The 25,342-nt window shown below is 38.4% G+C and overlaps 1 protein-coding gene across 1 annotated transcript in view; it reads right to left on the bottom strand.

Annotated features, from left to right (window-relative positions):
* Nucleotides 1-614: 614 nt before the first annotated feature.
* The window catches only part of CDX1 (caudal type homeobox 1), a 48,144-nt gene continuing 23,416 nt past the window's right edge, over nucleotides 615-25,342 (bottom strand). The window contains exons 2-3 of the mRNA XM_070739110.1: nucleotides 1,549-1,694; nucleotides 615-856 (exon numbers count right to left, since the gene is read on the bottom strand). Of these exons, the coding sequence (XP_070595211.1) occupies nucleotides 653-856; nucleotides 1,549-1,694 (350 nt within the window). The 3' untranslated portion in view covers nucleotides 615-652. The remainder of the gene's footprint in view (nucleotides 857-1,548; nucleotides 1,695-25,342) is intronic.

The following is a 25,342-nucleotide window of genomic DNA, read 5'->3' on the forward strand; positions in this document are numbered from 1 at the left end:
AAAAATCTTGAAAAGTTCGTTAGAAGAGGCGTTCGTAAGATGAGGTACCACTGAAATTGACTTCCTTCCCTCTCTTGATGACTTAGACTAGTTTTTCACTGTCTTGATTGTCATGTTCTTTTCTATCTGTACCTCTTGCCTTCTTAGCCTTTAATATGACTTTAGTTCCTAACGCTATACACACTGTATAGTATGTAAAATCGGGGCTCAGTTTCTGTCATCTGACCTGACCTATAATTTGGATGGAAATAAGTCACTGGCTCCTACCTTTTTGACCCACATAACGAGGCCTGAGTAATGACCAGAGACTGACAAAATATACTTTAATAATTAATTAATTAAACTTGTGAATCACCTGACTCTATAATTCTGATCTGGTTCAGATGAAGATTCAGATTTTGTTTTTGTTTTTTTAAGTACTCTGCTTCCCTGTTTCTTTCTTCCCAAACACCCAGGCTTCCTCCGCTGTCTGAGACAACAGGAAGTCTTTCTCTAATAGCAACAGGTTTTATTGGGTTTTAACTCCTAGGAATGAGTTGATTATATTTGTCCAGTAGAGTAGCATATATAAAAAAAAGCTACTGGGTCCCAGTGTTGAGAGTCTGGCAAGAAAGTTTGACTCTCGGAGAAATCCATGTCATTCTAGGTACGTTCAAGGCATAAATTCTTCCTTGATAGTCATTGGTGAGGTGGAAACTAGGTTGGTGGTGCTACTGCAGATGCCGCCTATAGGGCCGGGGGTGCCGACGGCTGGTGGGGTAGGTGTGGTTGTACTGGCCGGCTGCGTTTGCTGCTGCATCTTCTTCTTGTTCACTTTCCTCTCTTTTGCTCGCCGGTTCTGGAACCAGATTTTCACCTGCAGGGACAAATGAAGGCAGTAAGATTGAGAAATAGCTTAGGAAAAAAGTTCCTCTGAATTTATCATAGTTTACCATTAATATGAACGATTGGTGAAGCGGTTACATATTTTTACAGAGGAACAGAATGGATTTTTAGATAAACATTGCAGAGGAACTGCTTTGCAAATCTCAGAAAAGTATGTTTACTGAAATATGAGTGCACTTTTATTCATATAATTTTTAAAAAAAATTATTTTATTTTATTTATTCAATATTTTATGCCACCCTTCTCCTTAGACTTAGGGTGGCTTACAACATGTTAGCACTTTTTAACAGAGTCAGCACATTGCCCCCACAATCCAGGTCCTCATTTAACCCACCTCGAAAGGATGGAAGGCTGAGTCAACCTTGAGCTGGTGATGAGATTTGAACCGCTGACCTACAGATCTACAGTCAGCTTTAGTGGCCTGCAGTACTGCACTCTACCTGCTGCGCCACCTCGGCTCTTATCAGGTGGTTCAGGAAGCAATTAAAATGAAAATCAATCAAATTCTTTGTGCTTATTTAAAAGTCCATTTATTTCCAAATGAATGTAATTTTTTGCATGTATAAGATGATAGTAAATACTCTGGCAGCTTTGCCTAATAAACCTGTGTAATGTAAAAATGGGGTGATGGTTTGCACCTGGATGAGTCTCTGCAGCACTCACCTGCCGCTCAGTGAGTCCAAGAGCTGCTGCCAGCTCTGCTTTCCGTCGGATGGTGATGTAGCGACTGTAGTGGAATTCCTTCTCCAGTTCCAGCCGCTGGTGGTCTGTATATACAACACGGTACTTGTCTTTTGTTCTTGTCTTGCCTAAAAAAACCAAACCAGTTGTACATGGAGTTAAATATCTAGATATAAAATATGTGAGGCAAATGATGGCTGTAATAATAAGGAAGGACAGCATGAATGTGAAATAGGAGGAGATAGGGGAAATCACAGAGAGGAGAGGAGAGGAGAGGAGAGGAGAGGAGAGGAGAGGAGAGGAGAGGAGAGGAGAGGAGAGGAGAGGAGAGGAGAGGAGAGGAGAAATACTGCAACAATAAGTTGTTTTGGTATTGGATATTCACTTTCTGAAAATTAAGAGCCATACATTTTTTTATTAATTACCTTTCTTAGTGCTTAATAACCATTGTGTTGGCTGAATATTTAATCTGCTTAAGAACTGTGTTTGTATTCTTAATCTCCAACCCTTTTTTCCAACCACTGATAAAATAGATTCCATATTTGATAGTATTCTGTGTCTTTTTTTTCTGCTTAATTTTCAATGTCAATCTATCCATTTCTGCACAGAAACAACTAAGGGAACAAATAAATGGACCATGATACAAATCTTCTTAATGATCTCTTCATCTTGTGATGTTTCTTCATTTTTCCAATATTGTGTTAATCCTTGCTGCTGTTATAACAAGGATATCAAACTCAAGTCCCAGGGGCCAGATGTGGCCCGCAGGGTGTTTAGATTTGGCCCACAGATGGATGACAGTGGAAGACTGGCCCATGGTACATGAGCCAGTGAAACCAAAGCTCAGGAAGGCCACACACCGGCTCCCAAGCTCCATTTTTGCTGGCAAAGGGGTGCAGGAGGCTGTCACAGCTAAAAACAGAGCTCATGAGGACCGCATGCAGCTCTCCCGAGCTCCATTGTAGTTGGCAGAGGGTGTAGGATGCTGTTTCAGCCATAAACAGAGCTTGCAAGGGCTTCATGCAGCCCCTTCCAGCTCCATTTTCGCTGGCAGAGGGTTGCAGGAGGCTGTCACAGCCAAAAATACAGATAGTTTTCTTAGAACTTGTATATTCCCACTCTCATAGAATAAAGATTGCTCTTATGGTAGTAAACATATAGAAATGTATATATAAAATGAAACTTTGTGACTGGCTGCTACATGATGTGGTGAGTTTTTCTGGAAGTCTAGAAATCATCCAGATGCTAGTTTTCACATGCTATTTTTCCGGTGCTATGATATTCTCTCTAGCTGCACCTTATTAATTTTACTTCAATTTTTCTAAAAATTAACTAACGGTCTTTGAAGATGCAGATAAAATGATTATTGACACTTCTGATTTTGGAAAAGACTCCTGGGGATACTGTGGACCACTAAGGGAACAAATAAATGGACCATGATACAAATCAAGTCAAAGTTCTCACTCAAGGCACAAATGACCGGACTCAATTCATCCATTTCTGGAAACAATCTGTGAAGACCTTGCTCTCTGGACAAAGCTCTAATGCTGGGAAGGATGGAAGGAAAGAGAAAAAAAGGACAACCAGGAGCAATTTGGTTTCATTGTCTATATAAACATACAATTTGGTCAGGTGTGTTCATATGAAACATTCCAGTATAATGATTTATGACATAATTTTACATTATATATTAAAGCAATTTCCCCCTTAAGAGTAGTAGATGCTTGGAACCAACTTCCAGTAGACGTGGTTGGTAAATCCACAGTAACTGAATTTAAACATGCCTGGGATAATCTTATTTATTATTTATTTATTTATTTATTATTTGGATTTGTATGCCGCCCCTCTCCGAAGACTCTTATATCCATCCTAAGATAAAATACAGGAAATAGTATAAGGGCAGGCTAGATGGACCATGAGGTCTTTTTCTGCCGTCAGTCTTCTATGTTTCTATACATTTTAGAGCTGTGGGGTTTTTTTCCTTTTTAAAAACCCCAAGAAACCACTATTTTTCTTATTTTATTGTTAGAAATGTTATTGCAGTTACATAACAACTGACACACAGAGAACTGAGTGTGTTCCTTATTATTTATTATGCATACTGATCAGTGGTGAAATCCAATTTTTTTTACTCCCAGCTCTGTGGGCTTAGCTTGGCGTGAGTAGCAGGAGAAGGATATTTCAAAATCTCCATTCCCACTCCACTCTGGGGCCAGCCAAAGGTGATATTTGCCAGTTCTCCAAACCACTCAAAATTTCCGCTATTGGTTCTCCAGAACCTGTCACAACCTGCTGAATTTCACCCCAATACTGATGACAAAACAGAAGATTTTAATCTTATGATTCAATATTAAATATTAATTAAATATTAATTGTTCCAGAAGCTCTTGAATCTTCTATTGAATTTGTTAGTGTTTAAAACTACTACAGATTTTTTTTTCATAAATGAACAGAACTATGTGCAATTTGAGTCTATGAAGCCTTATTATAAATAATGTTCAATAAAAATACTCTGTATATCCTTCATGAAAGACAAGCATATAGAAGAAGGTGTACAAGTAGTCTCAAACATCATGTCTGGGAAGAAGAGCTAGCCGATTCTCCCCTTGCCGGTCCCCCCCATACAGTATAGAGGTCATTTAGCACCATTCCAAAGCAGGCACCATTTTATTTTTATTTTTTTTTGTACTTCATTTTTATTTTATTTTGTTTGACTTACAAAACATTTAAACAACATACAATACAACATTGAACATTTACGATTTATATATTTACAAGATTTATTTTTTACAATTCTATTTACTATACCTTTTTCTTAACTTCCACCCAGTTGTATATTTTTCCCACACTTTGTAATAGTCCTTATTTTGTTGGTTTTGAATCTCATATGTTAATTTACTAAATTTGGCGCAGTCTAATATTTTTTTAATCACCGTTTCTTTGTTTGGAGTCTTATCTTGTTTCCAAACTTGTGCATATGCTAATCTTGCAGCAGTAGGTAAGTGATTTATTAAGTAGTAATTTTCTTTGCTGTGTTTGCCTCTAATTATGCCTAATAGATACATTTCCGGTTTTATCTCAATTTTGTAGCCCAGTATTCCATCCATGTCCTAATTCGGATCCAAATTTTTTTTGCTTCGTTACATTTCCACCATATGTGGTAGTATGTTCCCACCTCTCTTTTACACTTCCACCATTTGTTACTAATATTTACATTCATTTTGGCTAGGCGCGCTGGCGCATAATGCCATCGAAAGAACATTTTATGCAGATTTTCTTTGTATGGTGTTGACAAAGTCATCTTATAGTTAACTGACCATAGTTTTTCCCAGTCTTCTAGCTGAATTGCATATCCAAAGTTAGTCATCCAAGCTATCATATTAGGTTTAACTATTTCTTCGATGTTTTCGTAGTTTAGTAGATAAATATACATTCTGGTTATAAATTTTTTATCAGATCCTGTCAATATTTTGTCTATTTCATTTTGTTTTTTACATATTCCAGATTTTACCAAGTCCTTTTTGTATCTACTTTGAATTTGGTAATATGGTAGCCAATCTATTACTATGCCCTCCTCTTTAAGTCTTTCTCTAGTTTTTAGACTTCCTTTGGTATCTAATAGGGCTTCATAGGTTATTATTTGTTCTTGGCTAATTATATTTGGATGAATTTGGGCTTCTAGTGTGGATAGCCATTTGGGTATTTCATTATAGTGTTTTTTCCTAACTTTCCGCCAGTATGTCAACAGTGTATTCCGAATTTGATGTTGTTTAAAATGAGAATGTTTTGAATGTTCTTTTTCCCACAAATGTGCGTGCCATCCTTCATTTATATCGTGGCCTTCTATGGTTAAAATTCTAGGATTTTCAAAGTTGACCCATTCTTTAATCCATAGTAATTTAGTGGCTTGATGGTATATTTCTAAGTTGGGTAAACCGAATCCTCCTCTTATTCTTAGATCTTGTAGGGCTTTCATGTTTATCCTTGGTTTTTTATTGCACCAGATAAATTTAGAAATAATGTTATTTATTTTGGTGAAGAACGATTTGTTTAATTGTATTGGTGCTGTTTGGAAAAGATAGAGCCACCTTGGAAGTATATTAGACTTTATTGTATTGATCCTTCCCATTAAGGATAAATTTAAGTTTGACCATTTTTCTAAATCTTCTTTTGTTTTAGTTAATAATTTCATATAATTTAGTTCTTTCAGCTAAGAATACCTTGTTGTAAACCAAATTCCTAGATACTTAATTTTTTTTTCTATTTGGAAGCCTGTTTCTTTTATTAGTAATTTATTTAAATCTTGATTACAATTCTTGGTTAATATTTTACTTTATCCCTATTTATTTTTAAGCCGGCCACTTTCCCATAGTTCTCTAGTTCTTTTACTAAATGTATTATTGAACTGACTGGGTTTTCTAAGAAGAAGACCAGGTCATCGGCGAAAGCCTGTGTTTTATATATTTGCTGTTTAATTTGAGTGCCTTGTATTGATGATTCCCCTCTAATTCGGTTTAATAAAATTTCTATGGACAATATGTATATTAAGGGAGATAGTGGACAGCCTTGTCTCACTCCCTTTTTAATATCGAATGTATTTGTTAAATCTCCATTTATAATTATCCTTGCCTTTTGTTTGGAGTATATTTTTTTAATTGTATTTTCAAAATTCTCTCCTAAATCCATAATATTTATTAGTTTTTTAAAGAAGTTCCAATTGAGGTTATTGAAGGCTTTCTCGGCATCTAGAAACAGCATTGCAAACTCCTTATCATTATGGCTTTCATAATATTCTAGCATATTTAATGTAATTCTTATATTATTTCTAATTTGTCTGTTTGGCAGGAAACCATTCTGATCAGAGTGTATTATTTTGTTTAATATTTTTTTAAATCTATCTGCTATAACTGACATATAAATTTTGTAGTCTACGTTTAACAGAGATATTGGTCTATAGTTCTTAATATATTTTGGATCTGTTTCTTCTTTGTGTATCAGTGTTATATTAGCTTCTTGCCATGATGCTGGGCATTCACCGTTTGTTAACATTTTATTATAAATTTCTAATAATAATTCTCCCGTTATATGGAATGTTGCCTTATAGAATTCAATTGGGAAGCCATCTGGGCCTGGTGTTTTGTTGTTATTCTGTTTCATAATTATTCTTTCCAATTCTTCTTTTGTTATTTCTTTGTTTAACATTTCTTTATCTTCTTTACTTATTGATTTAATTTTACATGTCTCTAAGTATTTTAATATATCTCCTTCCTTAATATTTTCTTCACTGTACAGTTCTTTATAGTATTCTAATGCTATTTCTTTCTTTTTTTCTGATTGGTAATGTGTTATTTCTTTTTTATCTATTAATTGTTGGATTAATTTCTTCTCTCTTTCTTTCCTCAATTTATATGATAGCCATCTGCCAGGTTTGTTTGCGTGTTCAAATTGATTTTGTTTTACTTCTCTTAGTTTCTTTGTTACTTCTTCTATCTCTATTAGTTCTAGTTTATGTTTTATCAGCATGATTTGTTGCCTTATATTTAGGTTTCCTGGGTCTTTTGGGGATTCTTTTTCTAGTTTTCCTAATTTAAATATCCAATCTGTTCGGTTTTGTCTTTTTTCCTTGTTTTTTCTTGATTTATAGCTATTGTTAAGCCTCTTTGATAGGCTTTTGCTGTATCCCATAGATTCTGAAGGGAGGTATCTAAATTGTTATTTTCTTTTAAGAATAGTTTCATTTCTCTTTCAATCAAATCTATGTATTCTTGTTCTTTTAATAGTTGTAGATCTAATCTCCAACTCCTATTTTTCTTCTCCTCCTCATTCCATATGGCTAGATCAGCAGGCACCATTTTAGAGCAGTTGTAATGAATTGTGGCTGCTCCCAAAATGGGCCCACTTTTGGGACAGCGTGTCACACAACATCCAGGTAGAAAGGCCAGGATGGCACCATGTAGCTTCCATTTAGAAAGACTACTTAAGCAGATCAGCTTCTTGCCAAAGGGAATATATGAAAAAAAATAAGTTAGACAGAGTAGCAATAGGAGGTAGGGAGGGTGGGTGGGTGGGTGGATGAATGGATGGGTGGGTGGGTAGAGAGATGATAGATAGATAGATAGATAGGTAGATAGATAGATAGATAGATAGATAGATAGATAGATAGATACATAGATACATAGATACATAGATACATACATACATACATAGATACATACATAGATACATACATAGATACATAGATACATAGACAAGAGACAGACAGACAGACAGACAGACAGACAGACAGACAGACAGACAGACAGAGAATGGCTAACTGAGTAACTTCACCAACATTGATAACTTATTTATGCAGTTTCCATAACTTCAAGGGATGCAGGCATTTCATAAAGTGTCCTTATATGCCATCATATTTCCCCAGTGTAATTTTCACAGCAAGGCAAATAACCTCACACAAAACCTGTAAAATGTAAGCAAGACAGGAAAAGTAAAGTAATTGAAACAGATTTTGAGTAGGAAGGAGATTTCAAGCAAGAAGAAAAGATGCCCAGAAAAGAAAAGAAAATACTCAGATAATAGGCTTATACTGTCATTAAGTAATATTTCTAACACATTCTAATTCAAGAATCAGTTCTTTTTAAAACAATACATATTTTTAATATTAAAATGCTTAGGAAAACTAAGAGATATTTGTCTGGCAATAAAAAGAAAATATCATTGTCTGTAATGTACCTGCCTAGGATGGAGAACTTTACAAATGGGTGCAAAAATCATTAATGTTTTGCTTGTTTCCAAGGAGATGTTTCCACTATTGAAAGGGTTCCAATATGTTCAAAGCATTGGCTCCAATTAATCCTAGCTGCTAGAAATCTTAAAACTGCATTACTCCTGCCAAAAAAAACCCCTAATAAATGAAATGGTTATCGCTTTTCAAGACAGTCATAATTTCTACTGTAATACAAGCTCAGAGAAGAGCTTGTATCACTGAGGGAGCCTGAATACTTTTTGCATGTGCCGTATGTCAAAGCTGAATCTGAGAGCAATCCCAGTTGAAAGCCTTACCCTTCAAAATGAATTAAGCCCTGGAGAAAAGCACAGAAGAGATGCCCCTGAACCACCTACTCAAAAAACAACAACAATATCAAAACTAATAAAATAGCTAAATGCATTCAATATACTTTGTAAGTGAAACAAACAAAACATTAAAAAGCTATTATATTTATTTGGCTACTTACCAAGCACATCTAAATTATTTTTATTTATTAGACGAATCCCAGCGACTGGTTAGGTCCCACAGAGTTGGCCTTCTCCGGGTCCTGATGACTAAACAATGTCGTCTGGCGGGACCCAGGGGAAGAGCCTTCTCTGTGGTGGCTTCGACCCTCTGGAACCAGCTCCCCCCAGAGATTAGGATTGCCCCCACCCTCCTTGCCTTTCGGAAACTCCTTAAAACCCACCTCTGCCATCAGGCATGGGGGAATTGAAACATCTCCCCCTTGCCCATGTAGTTTTTGTGTATGATTCGACTGTGTGCTTGTTTTTTTATATATTGGGGTTCTTTTGGATTTTTTACCTTAAAACTGTAATTTAGATTGCGAAATATTACATTTGTTACTATGTTTTGTTTACCATTGTTGTGAGCCGCCCCGAGTCTACGGAGAGGGGCGGCATATAAATCCAATAAATCTAATCTAATTTATTTATTTATTTATTTATTCATTCATTCATTCATTTATTTAATTTAATTTATAATGCCGCCCTTCTCCTCAGACTCAGGGCCACTTACAACATGTCAGCAATAGGACTTTTTAAACCCCACAATCCGGGTCTTCAATTTACCCACCTCAGAAGGACGGAAGGCTGAGTCAACCTTGAGCCGGTGATGAGATTTGAACCGCTGGCCTGCAGATCTAGCAGTCAGCTTTAGTGGCCTGCAGTACAGCACTCTATCCTCTGCGCCACCTCGGCTCATAAACAACATAAATTATATTGAAATAACCAAAATACCTTTATAATCCCCAAGGCATTTTGAGCACACCAAATGTTTGGAAATTGAAAGTTGAAAAATTTGACAGGCCCTAATGTAGCAGATCTCAGAATCAATCATCAACATTTTTATCCAGTGGGTAATAGAAAAGACCCTTGACTGCGACCATTGATTTAATATGCTTTTTTTCCATTTAGTAAAAGTACACAACATTAGGCCAGCAAAGGCATTATATCAGAAATGCTCTGCTTTCATTATGGACAAGAATCAAATAGAAATATTACATGAAAATACGGGTCTGGCTATCCAGAATGAAAGCGCTAATACATCCAAATGCTTTTGAACTGGAAAAAATCATAAGGTATAAAGATATCCTAAATGAACTTAAAATAAAAACAGTAACTAACGGATCAAGAAAGTGATTCAGACTGATGGCCATATAACCAAATATAAACAAGATAGAGTAGAGTAGAGTAGAGTAGAGTGGAGTGGAGTGGAGTGGAGTGGAATGGAATGGAATGGAATGGAATGGAATAGAATAGAATTTTTATTGGCCAAGTGTTATTGAACACAGAAGGAATTGGTGCATATGCTCTTAGTGTACATAAAAGAAAAGATATCATAAGGTACAGCACTTAATGATAGTCCGGGTAAAAATAAGCAATCAAATCATATTAGGAACCAGTCAATATATCTTGTAAGGATACAAGCAATAAAGTTATAGTCATACAAGAAGGATGCAAAATACAAGAAAGATGCAGAAATATATGGATTGTATAAAGAACCCCTAGAATTAGATCATATATTTTTAGGGGCAGATGATAAATTAATTTTTAAAAAGATACTTATTAAACTTTAAAATAAAAGAAAAACATGTTTAAAAATCTATGATAGTATGGGCCAAAAATTTTGGATATACTATAGAATGAAACAATTGACAAAAACTTTGGGAAAGAAACTACAAACTAATGATGTCAACAACATAAAGAAAACCTTTACAAAATGTTCTACAGATGGCACTTGCCATCAGCAAGAATGGCAAAGATGTTCCAAAACATATTGGCAGAGTACTGGAAATGTAAACAGATACTGGGTTCCTATTACCATATGTGGTGGACTTTTCCAATGGCGAAAAAATATTGGTAAAATATAAAAAGGTGGTTAGAAGAAATGACAACACAATAGATTTAAAACCAGAATTGTTCTTACTGGGTATATTATTGGGGAAATATTAATAAAAGAATTACATATTTAATATTACACATGTTAATGGCAGCGAGAATTATGTATGTACAAAATTGGAAAAGTGAAAATATACCTATAGATGAAAATGTAATAAAAGAAAATATTAGACTGTGCTGAAAAGGGCAGGTTAACTACAAAAGAAGATAAAGATAAAGAAGAAACATATGTGAAGGTCTTGGCATATTAAGGTTTCTTCCCATGTAAGTTTCAGAGATTCCTGGTGAGGTTTTGACAAGGTCCCACTCGTCATCTTCAGGCTGGTGCTTTTGGCTTTGTGCTAGGGTGAACAAAGCCAAAAGGACACGCAAACGTTGCCAGGAATCTCTGAAACTTACATGGGAAGAAACCCGAATATGCCAAGAACTTCATACCTGTATCCGTGAGAATCTACGAAAACACACACACACACACACACACATATAAAATTCTCTGCCTTACAAGGCAAAGACTGTAACAAGGCCAAAATAGATCTATCCAAGTCTCCCTTAACTTTTAAATTCAGCAAAAACATGTGATACACACAGACACACACACATACAGTATATACAGTATATACCATAAGCAATATTAACACTGGATTGTATTTGATTACAGATTAAACTGTACAGGGCGATTAGAAGGGAAGTATATATTGTATGTATTATGAGAATAATGGATATAATTAGGGTGTGTATTATATTATGTGTATTCAAAAGAGATTTGATAGAGACAGTACACTGTCATTGCAAAAATGGAAACGTTATGTATAATAAAGGAAAATATAAAAAAAAATTAAAAAAAATAGGCCAGCATAATTTATTCTGCCCCAAAAGAGAACATGTGTTTTGCCTGGAGCAGTGCTGTCTTAACAACTTTACAGTAACACAAGACCAAGCAAAGAAAAGCCTGGTTGACTGGCTGGCTGGCTAGATCAACAGAAACACACAGAGATCACTCACACACACACACACACACACACACACACACACACACAAACATTACAGTACATGCATACATACATAAGTAACTGTGGGTGGGTTTTCTGCCATTAGGAAAATAATCCTTTCCTTATTGTAGGACTATGGAGGAAACAAGTTTTGACTGATAGCTAGACCATGGATTTATCCATCTATCGCAGGGGTCCTCAACCCGGGATATGATACAATATTCCAGTGAGTGCAAATATTCCAGTGAGTCCTTCAGGATTGGGCAGCATAGAAGTCGAATGAATGAATGAATGAATGAATGAATGAATGAATGAATGAATGAATGAATGAATGAATAAACAAACAAACAAACAAACAAACCTTGGGTTTAGAAGATTCAAAATCATAGTGTATATGTATAATTATATGCATATAATTATTGATTTTTAAGGTGTGTGAGAATATATCCGAAGTGTTCTAGGGATGTAGGGTATAAAAAAGGTTGGGAACCCCTGATCTATTGGAACCTGATCCTTGAGGTGGGTGGGGATTTTTTTAACTCTCCTGCTTCCCAACTGCCATTCATATTGTCAAATTAATGCTATAGGTAATTCTGAAGGGATCTGGGAGTGAGGAAGGCTATCTGTTTTACCCCAAGGCTGTTCTCTTCTATTTTACTGGGAAGTCCCCACCTATCTTTTAGATTAGAAGATCCCTCTCAGATTCTTTTATCTTTTTCTTTTATGATCTTGTGCCTGGTATGTTTCTCTCTTGCTCTCTCTCCATAATCTATCTCAGTCCCTTATTCATCACTTCTCTCTCTCCCCCTCCCTCCCTTACCTTTTCTGTTTTTCTCTTATGCTTCTGTTTTTCACAATTTTGCTCTCTTTCTCATGGTCTTTTTTTCCTCCGTCCAAATCAACTGACAGTATAGTTGGCAGATTCCTGCTTCACACAGCACTGCTCTTAAGTGAGTTATCCCCCTACTCCCGCTTCGTGTGCATCTCACAATCCTGCATTAATTTGACTTAACCCCTGCTGTTCTGTTCGGGTCGTATGTGACCCAAAGCCAAGTTTGAGTCCCTGTAAAAAATTTTCCCTGCATATCTGAAACTTGAAATTTCATGACTGTTCATCATTTCAGGGGTTCTCTCTATGAGAATTTTTTTTGGGGGGTGGGGGGCTTAGTTTTTGCTGGGCAAAAAAAGTTACAAATCTTCTGTTCCCGGGTCACCCTGACCCGGACCGAAAACTCTTCATTTGCAGTGCTTATGTTTGGTCTTTTTGAAAGCTTTTTTCACTTGGAAAGTAGTCTGAACATTTCTGCACACAATGGAATGAAAATTGAACTGAAAAAATTAATCCTTATTGGTTTATTTTGCACATAAATGTGCCTCCCCTCCGTTTTTGTGAAATGTTTTTCAATTTATGGATAGTTTTGCTTGCAAAATGCATTCTATTTTACTGAAGTTGGTGTGAGATTGGTAGCTTGAACATTTCTGAATATAAGAAAAATATAAAGGAACTGAAAAAAATGATTCTTACTGGTTTTTTAACATCAGAAATAAGGCCGCCCCCACCCCCTCGGCTGCTTGCAACCATTTTCACTTTTTATTTTTTTATGCTCCAAATCTGAAATATTCTTTAAAATCTTAGGCATTCATTTACTCAATTTAACAATGCTGATCATCAAAAAAATATTTGTGGGGGTGGGGGAAAAATTTTTTTTCTGGGCAAAAAAAAAGTCACATTTAGTCTGTTCGGGTCATATAGACCCGGACCAAGATGATTTTTTTTAGGTACTTGAATTTGGTCTTTTAGAAAACTTTTTCAACTGGAAAACTAGTTTGAACATTTATGAACATAATGATATGAAAATTGAACTGGAAAAATTGAGACTTATATTTCTATTTTGATCAAAAAGCCCCTCCCCCCATCCTTTCTGAATTTCGTGTCAATTTATATTTTTTAAGGCTACAAATCCCTAAGGAATTTCCCCCCAAAAGGTTTGATATACTAAATTGAACAATCCTGAACATAAGAAAAATATAAATGAACTGAAAAAAATGGTTCTTATTGGTTTATTTTTGCCACAAAAGGGCCACCCCCCTCGGCCTTGCTGTGTGCCATTATTGTCACTTGTTATACATATTTGGCTAGAAATATTTGGAATATCCTTTTGAAATTCAACCACATTGTAGCCAGAGAACTAATTTTATGAAAGAAATCCATTTTACTAAAAAAAAGTATGTAAGTTTGAAATTAACAGCATATTTTTATATAAATTGAAATAACTTTATGTGCAAAATAAACCAATATGCATCAATTTTTCCAGTTCAATTTTCATATCATTATGTTCAGAAATGTTCAAGCTACAAATCCCACACCAACTTTAGTAAAATAGAATGCATTTTGATAACAAAACTATCCATAAAGTGAAGACTATTTCACAGAAATGGGGGGGCATGCATTATATCACCAAATAAACCAATAAGATTTACTTTTTTCATTTCAATTTTCATATCATTGTGTGCAGAAATGTTCAAGCTAAGACCAAATATAAGTACCTAAAATGATTAATTTGCAGTCCGGGTCAAATAGACCCGGGAACATAAGATTAGGAATTTTTTCTAAACAGAACAGCAGGGTTAAATAATAAGAACCCTGCATAATGCCAGACCAATGCCGGGGTGGCGCAGCAGGTAGAGTGCTGTACTGCAGGCCACTGAAGCTGACTGTAGATCTGTAGGTCAGCAGTTCAAATCTCATCACCGGCTCAAGGTTGACTCAGCCTTCCATCCTTCCAAGGTGGGTAAAATGAGGACCCGGATTGTGGGGGCAATAGGCTGGCTCTGTTAAAAAAGTGCTATTGCTAACATGTCATAAGCCGCCCTGAGTCTAAGGAGAAGGGCAGCATAAAAATCTAATAAATAAATAAATTTAATAAATAATGCTGTTAAAAATCGTTGCCCTGTGCTTGATCTATCTTTCTCCCAAAAGAAAAGGGATAGTTTGCAGATGTCAAAAGTTGCTGGGTAAATCCTCCACACTATCACCATGGTCTCTAATCAGCTGGAATCAGCTTCCCCCCCCCCCGGGAGATTCGTACTGCCCCCACCTTCCCCGCCTTCCGTAAGAGTCTTAAGACTCATTTATGCCACCAGGCTTGGGGCCATTAGATTCTTGCCCCCTGGCCAATGAATGTCTTGAGAGAATGACTGTTTTTTCATGGCTGTTTGGGTTTTTAGACTTTTAAATTAATTAATTGCATCAAAGATATTGCATATTGTTTATTGTATGTTGTGAGCCGCCTCGAGTCCTCGGATAAGGGCGGCATAGAAGTCCAATTAATAAATAATTAATAAATAAATAAATAAATAAATAATAGAGCATTATAACTACACACATTTAATAGTTGTGTTGGGGGGGGGACGGAAAAATCCTTTAACATTGGATCAGATAAATATGAGGTTAGAAAATCTCAGCTATGAGTGGGGGATGAGACAAAGGTTGTATCTTGATGGCGTATCTTTAAAGAATGGCTAGCAAATTATCTTCCAGCCAGTGTTAAGGGGACATAACAAGCCTTGAGACTCCACTGGTCACTGCAAACAATCAGGGTCTGTAATATTAAGCACTAGTGTTCTGGAGAAGAATGCAACATGTACAATAAAGACAAAAAAAAGGGACTTAAATGGCTACCACTGTTCAGCTTAGTTTCAAATAGACTGGAATAACTTAGCATTAGTTTACAACATATCATTCCATTCAAGCTATTTTGTATTTATTTAGCACATGGCATATCATACATGGACTTGTTGCAATATATATTAACATTTCCCCAAGATTAAAAATGTAATAAAATATGAATGCTAAAAAGATCTATATTCAGATTTCAATGTCTCTAGGCCAGTGATGGCGAACCTTTTCTTCCTCGGGTGCTGAAAGAGCGTATGCGTGCACTATTGGACAAGCGCAAATGCCCACACCCATAATTCAATGCTTGGGGAGGGCGAAAGCAGCTTCCCCTACCCCCCAGAGGCCCTCTGGAAGCCAAAAACATCCTCTCGGAGCCTGTGCGCGAGACAAAAATCAGCCAAAATCAGACACATGCACGTTGGAGCTGAGCTAGGACAACGGCTTGCATGCCAGCAGATATGGCTCCATGTGCCACCTGTGGCACCTGTGCCATTGATTCACCATCACTGCTCTAGGTCATCTAACTATTGAAGCACACTACTGGTACTGGACTGTTATATACCCTCAGCTTACAGCTAGTCACTATGTGATCTAGAGCTTGTTGTTTGGGACCCCACAGTTACACTGAGGGGAGGATAATATGCCCCACTTATACCCTGAGTCCTGGAAGACACCATGTGAGATACAAATCCTATTCTAAGTTGTCCATTGCTGGCATGGTAGTTCAAAGCCTGGCGCCTTTTTCATGAGGTCATTTATATGTCCTCCTATATCTGGACATTTAGCAACCCATTTGACTTTTCATTGGGAATCAATGTTAAAGTTGTTGGCTGATACATAAAGAAGGTCGGCGTATACCAGAGGTAGTGAACTGTTTATAATTTTTCTATATTCTATCACTAGTGCATCTTGTCTTTGTAAAACTGGGGGTGATATATGATTCAGAACAGGAATCGGAAGTGTTTCTATTACATCTGCTTATAATCTTCATGTATTATTGAGTCTGGAGTCCAGCTTACTTGTATGGCAATAGTAAGGCCATACAGGGACACAGTATTCTGCTGCTGAATATACTAGACCTGGTTGTTATGACCCGAGGGTAGCAAGTAAAGCTCCCTATTTAGTTACGCATAATTTTTGGAGTATTTTGTGATATATATATATAAATATGTAACCATGTAAATTATAGTTTGTCAGCTATAAAACAATTTATCTGCCTTGGAATTGCCCCTGCGTGGGGCCAAGAGTCAAAAAGAAAGCAAAGTTGCTTCTTCCCATATTTGGGGGTACCAGGGTGATTTCAACAAAAAATCAACCATATAGCTGATTTGGAGGCGAGCCTGTAGCATAGAGATTAATATCCCGCCTTGCATGCAGCATGCTAGAGGTTCAAATCCTAGTAAGGATGTGTCTGTCTAATGAGACCATAACAAGGTTGAAATAGATCTATAACAGGCTCTCTTCCTTTTCACTTATCAGCAAAAATATGTAAGCACACACACACAGAGAGAGAGAGAGAGTCAAATAATCCACATTTTTATTATTAGATTCAACTGCAAAAGTACTATGATGATTGCAAAAAACAATGTGATGGTGGTTATGGAGGAGAATTCATCATCAAGCTAGGTCAGGCCTGACAAACTGGCAGCCTGAAGGCCAGATAGTTCACATGCAGGCCACACCCAGCACAGTTCCCCCAAGGCAAAAATCATCACGATCTGGCCCGTGACACAGTTGAGTTTGAGCCCATAAGCTAGATGATTAATCTTTCAATAAATGTGGTTCCTTTCATGGTGTTCTTTAAATACTCAAGTGTAACCTGTATGTCATGGGATGGGATTTCTTGGTGCAAAAATGACAAAAGCCTAATATTTCAATACTACATGAACTTTCATCCAGTAGAAAAATTAAAATGTGATGATAGAAATGATATGTATCTCTTTATTGCTACTGAATTGGCACAAAATACTTGAGAAACTGAAAGAATAGTGTCAGAAGCAGAAATGGTGCCCAGGGCACATGATTTATGACAGATTAGTTATTAGCTATTAGTAATAAAATTGTAGCAACAGCTGGCAAATGATCAGCCCAGAGGAAATATGTTACCTTCTAGCCAAACAACCAAGCCCAAGCTAATGAGTTACTTTTTTTCTCCTTGCATCAAGGAATTATATAAGATACATTTATAGAATATCCATAAATACATGCCTCTGTGTACTTATTTAAATTAATAAATAAAAACATATACATAAAGCTGTATAACTACTCAGTCAGATAATATACACATTTAAAAACAACAAATGGCAATCATGATACATTATATGTATATTGCATTGCACCTGGGAACCCTCCCACAACCAATACAATTTATAAAGTAGCAGTGTTGCCTATGCAATTTGAAGGAGTCTCATAATTACTTTGTATCCATAACTATTTGCACCACTGTTTTTGGACTAACTGTAGTTTCCAAGAAGTCTTCCAGGGAAGCCCCAGGCAGGGCACATTGTTATAATCAAGATGCAGTGACCAAGGCATTAGTAAACCATAAATAGAGCCTCCCAATCGAGAAATCGGTGCATGAGATTGCTATACTTTTCAGATGGCTGCAAAATGTAAAGCTGGTCTCCATAGGGCAATACAACTTCATGTAGAACTAAAGATGAAAAATATCCAAATCCAGATGGTCCAAAATCCACAGCCACTTGATCTTCTAGTATTGAGCCTGAGCCCAGTTTTCTTCATCTTGAGCCCATAGTGAGATAGGACCTTTAAGCTTGGCTAGTCAAGTTTCAGATATATAACTGAGTTTCATAAATGCACTAAAAGTTCCTGATCCCTTTCTGATAAATGATCTCACTCAACAGCCTCATAAAGATGTTAAATATGTAGAAGCTGGGAGATAATTGATCGCTAGGGCATTTCACAAAGCAAGGATCAAAAGCATCTTTATTTACACAGACTAGAACTGAGCCTAGGCCAATAAACTGAAACTGAATCTGAACTGAAGCCAGACTAACATAGTTATCCCTGTAGTTATTCAGCAGATACACCTAAGATCAATGTAGTCTTGTGAAACCTCCACATGGGCTTTTTTCTTTATAGCAATAGCACTTAGACTTATATACTGCTTCGTGGTATTTTACAGCCCTCTCTAAGTGGTTTACAGAGTCAGCATATTGCCCCCAACAATCTGGGTCCTCATGTTACCCACCTCGGAAGGATGGAAGGCTGACTCAACCTTGAGCTTGGTGAGATCCAAACTGCCAAACTGTTGGCAGCCGGTGATCAGCAGAAGTAGCCTGCGGTACTGCACTCTAACCACCACCCCACCGTGATTCCATTGCTTATTGCAACAATATGATAGGAGTATCATGTACATATAAAAGATAAGACTCAGCAGCCCTTCATTGGTATTATGTGCGTTTACTTTCCTCAGGGCAATCTGTCCTATTTATATTCAAAAATATCAATCACAGAAAGAGGAAGGAGCTCCACTTAGCCAAGTCCCACGGTTAGCATAGATTGTGTTGAAGAGATGTGTAATTTGTGGGTTTCGTTTACCAGGATCACTTTTTCACTGGAAAATGTTTGATTGACAAGCAAAGGAAGATGTTCATGAGATGCAAAATATTACAGCAGAAGCCTGAAAATACAACTATTTGGGTTCCATTGCTAAAATCTCAACATTCTAACATTCAAAGCTGAACAATGAAGTAGAAATTGATGAAAGGCTGAATCATCAAATGTTTCTGTAAAAGTTGCATCTTTTTGTGCAATAGAAATGCAGAAAGAAACCATGTAAATTGTTAAATTTCTGTTATCCCTGTAGTAATGGCAACCATGGAAAAACCCCCAAAGGGCTAAATTGTTCCAACGAGAGAAGGAAAATGTCACTATGTATTTATTTATTTTTTATTTATTTATTTTGTCCAATACAAATTGAAAGTTAAAGAGAATAAAAACGTGTAGTAGTAAATATCAGGGAAGGGATAGAAGAAGAGATATGAGAATAGAATACATCAATGAAGAGTAGAGGAAGGATATATGGATGGGAGAAAAGATATATAAAATATAGGAGAGACAATTGGACAGGGGACGGAAGGCACACTAGTGCACTTATGCTTGCCCCTTACTGACCTCTAAGGAATCTGGAGAAGTCAACCATGGAAAGTCTAAGGGAAAAATGTTAGGGGTTGGGGGTTGACACCACGGAGTCTGGTAATGAGTTCCATGCTTCAACAACTCGATTGCTAAAGTCATATTTTTTACAGTCAAGTTTGGAGCGGTTGATATTAGGTTTGAACGTGTTGCGTGCGCGTGTTATTGCGGTTGAAACTGAAATAGTTATTGACAGGCAGGATGTTGCAGCATATGATCTTGTGGGCAATACTTAGATCATGTTTAAGGCGTCGTAGTTCTAAGTTTTCTAGACCTAGGATTATAAGTCTAGTTTTGTAGGGTATTCTATTTCGAGTGGTGGAGTGAAGGGCTCTTCTGGTGAAGTATCGTTGAACCGTTTCTAGGGTGTTGATGTCCAAAATTTGGTGTGGGTTCCAGACAGGTGAGCTGTATTCGAGGATGGGTCTTGCGAAAGTTTTGTAAGCTCTGATGAGTAGTGTGAGATTGCCAGAGCAGAAGCTACGTAGTAATACCTGCTTCAAGAGAAGGGTTTGTCCTTTGTGTTGAATAAGGTTATGGTGTATCTGTTCCTCAAGAAGCCATTGCTGGATCGAAAAAAATTCTGGATAATTTCCATCCACTCTCTGACTTTCCTTTTTTTAGAGAAAGTTTTTGAGAAGATGTTTGGGCTTTGATCATGGAGTTGAATGGGTTAGCTGGATCCATTTCAGCCAAGCTTTCGGGCTGGACCCCAATTCAGTTATAGCATTGGTTGCACTTAGTGACAAGCTGTGCCAAGTCAGGATAGGAGTAGTGGGAGTAATGTGTCCATCCTTTGGTTCTCTGATCTTATTGATGCTATCAATAATGTTATCCTTCTTGACTGGCTATAAGATTTGTGGGGGGGCTATTTTATAGAGCTTCTCCTTTCTTAGTGGGCAGTTTCGTTCAATATTAACAGGGAGAGAGAGTCAAATCCACAGCTCCTTACTTGTGGGATGCAATGTTGTTCAACATCCACCTATTTAAATCTATATAAACCCACTGAGTGGCGTCATGTGTTAGTTCAGGGTCAGATATAAACTCAGCATGCAATATGAGGTTCCCATTGGACTCACAGCCCACCCAAAGGACAGGTGGTAGCTGTGGCCAAGAGGGTCTTTGCATAGATACATCAGATGTACACATTCTTGGACCAAGAGACCTTTCAGGTCATTCTTAGCTATTATATGAATGGATTACACAACATACTCTACATGGAGCTGTTCTTTTTTTTTTCTGGTATAATTTTTTTTTTAATTTTTTCCTTCATACGCCTTAGTACAATGTCAAATATCTTCTATTTCCAGTACAATTAAATGCAGTATTTTGTTAGTAAATCTTGTATAATCCCAGAAAAAAATCATAATACAAAATGATTAATTTCTCTATAAATCTTTTATCCTTTATTGCAAATTTTTTTATCTAATCTTGTCGTCCAGCAATCACAATCATCATGTATTACCTCTCTTCATTAATTTTCCCTCAAGTATATACTGACAAATAAACAATATTCCTAACATTCTAATCCCCATTTCCTTCCCTTTCATTTTTTTATTCTGTCTCTTTTGCTTCCTTACAAATTCCAGCCGATCAATTTTATTTTTAACTCTTCTTTTATTCTGGAAATTCCAGTGCTTCTGACCACATCTTTCTCCTTTTATATTTGTGTTTATCTCAATGTGCTCATAGTAAAATGGGGCTGTTCTTAAAGACCACTCCAAAGTTACAGATGGGCCAGAATGCAACACAGTGGGCAGTGATTTTTTTTTTGCCCATGTGATCACATTGTTTCACGAGCGCTGCACTGGTTACTAGTTGGCTTTCTGGACTGTTTATCACCTATTAAATTATTCAAGGTATAAGGCCTGGTTATTTGAGGGCTTGCCTGATCCAGTTGTTTGGTCCATCCAGGGCCACCATCAGGAATTTTGGGGCCCCATGCAGCCTAAGTGTCTGCCCTCCCCCCGGCCATTTTAAAACTACTGCCCCCCAAATCCGGTGCCATGCCCCCCATGGCCACACACCCTGGGCAAGCCCTCCCCCGGCCCTCTGAGGTCAAACACAGCCCTGATGTGGCCCTCAATGAAATTGAGTTTGACACCCCTGGCCTAGAGGCTAAATCCTATGAACAAGGGCTAAGAGAATGAGTATGTTTAGCTCAATAAATAGAAAACTGAGGGGGAATATAATAGTAGTTTCCCAATCCTTAAAGGGCTGCCACAAAGCAGATGGCATCTATTTATTCTCCATGCCACCTGAAGGTAGTACAAGAAGCAATGGGCGGAACCTCACCAAGAAGAAATGCAATCTGGAAATAAGGAAAAACTTGGGACTGGGCGGCATAGAAATAAATAAAAAATAAATAAATAAATAAATCCCTTCTTTTTTATTAAAAGAAATTAATAGAAACATAGAAGACTGATGGCAGAAAAAGACCTCATGGTCCATCTAGTCTGCCCTTATACTATTTCCTGTATTTTATCTTAGGATGGATATATGTTTATCCCAGGTATGTTTAAATTCAGTTACTGTGGATTTACCAAATACGTCTGCTGGAAGTTTGTTCCAAGCATCTACTACTCTTTCAGTGAAATAATGTTTTCTCAGGTTGCTTTTGATCTTTCCCCCAAATAACTTCAGATTGTGTCCCCTTGTCCTTGTGTTCACTTTCCTATTAAAAACACTTCTCTCCTGGACCTTATTTAACCCTTTAACATATTTAAATGTTTCGATCATGTCCCCCCTTTTCCTTCTGTCCTCCAGACTATACAGATTGAGTTCATGAAGTCTTTCCTGATATGTTTTATGCTTAAGACCTTCCACCATTCTTGTAGCCCGTCTTTGGACCCGTTCAATTTTGTCAATAATAATTTTAAAAAACCAAAATCCATTACTATTAAAACTAAAACAACCAGCAAAACTATTAATAAAAACAGGTGAGGGCTGGGTTATTTTCTCTGTTATTATTTAAGTGCTTTTACCATATGCTTTAAATCAAGAATAACTTCTCTCTCTGTTTCTCTCTCTTTTCTGTCATTCTCTGCCTCAATCATTTTCTCATTTCTCTTTTTTTCTCCCCCTTTTTTCTATCATTTCTCTCTCTCTTCCTTCCACTCTTCTCTCTCTCTCTCTCTTTCTTCCTCTCTCATCTCTCTCTCTCTCTCTTTCTCTATCTTGCTTTCTTCATCTCTCTGACTCTCTTCCTTCCTCTCTCATCTCTCTCTCTCTCTCTTTCTCTATCTTGCTTTCTTCCTCTCTCTCTCTTCCTTCCTCTCTCATCTCTTACTTTCTTTCTCTCTCTCTTTCTCTATCTTGCTTTCTCCCTCTCTCTCCCTCTTCCTTCCTCTCATCTCTCTCTCTTTTCTTTCTCTCTCTTTCTCTATCTCTCCCCCTCTTTCTCTCTCTCTTTTTCTCACTTTCCCTCTCTTGTTTTCTTTCTCTCTCTCTCTTGCTTTCTCTCTCACACTCTTTCTCTCTCTCGTTCTCTTTCTCTTGCTATCTCTTTCTCTCCCCCTATTTCTCTCTCTCTCTCTCTCTCTCTCACTTTCTCTCTATCTTGTTCTGTCATTTCTCTCACTCTCTCTCGTTCTCCGGAGGCTTGCGAAAGTAATTTTCAATTACTTTCAATTGTAATTTTTAATTACAATCAACCTATCTCTCCTTCCTTCCTTTCCCCCCTCCCTCTTTTCCTTTCCTTCCTTCCCTTCCCCTTTCTCCTTCTTTCCCTTCTTCCTTCATTCCAACCAACCTATCTCTTCTTCCTGTTTCCTTCTCCTCCCTCTTCCCCTTCCTTCCCCTCCGTCTTTCCCTTCCTTCCCTCCCTATTTTTCCTTCCTTCCTTCCCTTCTGTGTGCTCCCGGCCCTCTCTTCCCCTCCCCTCCCCTCCCTTTCCCCGACGAGGGCAGCCCGTAGAGTCACAACCATCCCGAGCCAAGTTACAAGAGCCGCAGCCGGGCGGGGAGCGCCCCACTCGCTTCGTTCCCACGGCAGGGCTCGGTCGGGAGCCCGCTGGTCAGGGCTCGGTCGCCGCCACCAGGAATCCAGGAAACCGGGGTCAGGGGTCTCTGGGGCGTCGCACAGGGACGGCGCCAGGAATGTCGGGCGCGTGGGCTGACGCGCACTCTCCCCATCCCCTGCTGCCAGCCCAACCCGGAAAATTCAAAGTAAGAAAAACCTTCGCTCTTACTTTGAATGCTCCGGGCAGGCTAGCAGGGAGATGGAGAGAGCGCGGTGGGCCCCGCTGTGAGAATGCCTGCAGGGAAGAGAGGCGGAGCGGGCGGGCGGGCGAGGGCAGTGGCGAGTAGCCACGGGGGCACGATGGGGCTAGAGGCGCGGGGAGCGGCCGCGGCTTCGTGCGCGCCCTTGGAAAAGGGTGCGCGGGGGGGCCTTTTGAGGGGACGCTGGCGCACGCGTGCGAAGCCTACAACTTGCGCTTGTGTTACATTTTGTTTCTTTCCTAAGCAGCCTTCTGTGTAAAAAAATCCATTTGGGAACGACTCGTTCCCAAATGGATTATTTTACACAGAAGGCTGCTTAGGAAAGAAACAAAATTTAACACAAGCACAACCGCCACCCCGAAGGGGCTCCTACCTTCGCCGCACGCTTTATTCTGGGACTGGAGGACCGCGCTGCCAAAGGCTCCGTCGGGGCTTCGAGTCCTGCCTCGCGAGGGCCAGAAGGCCTGCCTTTTCCGTTGGTGAGGCAGGCAGCCGGCAAGAGAGGGCCGGTACTGCGCATGTGCGACGGCGGGCAAAACCGGGGGCCCCTCATGGCCGGGCCCGGTACACCACTCCCAGTAGTACCGCCCTATCGGCGGCCCTGGGTCCATCTGTTGCAATGAGATACAGTAACTCCATTCTGGGTCCCATCAGTTAAATAGTGTCATTTGTGGGACTCAAGAAGCATCCTTTCTCTGTTGCAGTAGTGTCTACCTTCTAAATCAATATCCCACCCAGCAATCCACACACCTCCCATCCTGATGACATATAGGAAGATATATGGCCATTCTTCCAGACTCTTTGGCGAAGGAATAGAGTGGAGTGGAGTGGAGTGGTGGAGTGGAATGGAATGGAATGGAATGGAATGGAATGGAATAGAATAGAATAGAATAGAATAGCTTTATTGGCCAAGCATGATTGGACACACAAGGAATTTCTTTGGTGCTTATGCTTTCAATGTACATAAAAGAAAAGATAAATTTGTCAAGTATCATGGTACAACACTTAGTGGTTGTCATAGGCCAGTGATGGCAGCACGCAGAGCCATATCTGGTGGCATGCGATCCATTGCCCTAGCTCAGCTCCAACATGCATGTGTGTACCGGGAAGCTGATTTTTTGGCTTGCACAGAGGCTCTGGGAGGATGTTTTTGGCTTTCAGAGAGCCTCCAAGAGGATGAGGGAGGGAGTTTTTACCCTTCCCCATCTCCAGGGAAGCCTTTGGTGCCTGGGGAGGGCAAAACACAAGCCTACCAGATCCACCAGAAGTTGGGAAACAGGACATTTCCACCCTCTAGAGCAGTGTTTTTCAACCAGTGTGCCGTGGCACACTAGTGTGCCGCGAGACATGGTCAGGTGTGCCGCGAAGCTTAGAGAGAAAGAAAGCAAGAGAGAGAGAAAGAGAGAAAGAAAGAAAGAGAGAAAGAGAAAGAAAGAAAGAGAGTGAAAAAGGGAGAGAGAGAAAGGGAACAAGAGAGAGAAAGAAAGGAAGAGAGAGAGAAAAAACAAAAGAAAGAGAGATAAAGAGATAGAGAGAAAGAGAGAGAAAGAAAGCAAGAGAGAGAG

Source organism: Erythrolamprus reginae, chromosome 2 (assembly GCF_031021105.1).
Source record: "Erythrolamprus reginae isolate rEryReg1 chromosome 2, rEryReg1.hap1, whole genome shotgun sequence".
Taxonomy (NCBI): Eukaryota; Metazoa; Chordata; class Lepidosauria; order Squamata; family Dipsadidae; genus Erythrolamprus; species Erythrolamprus reginae.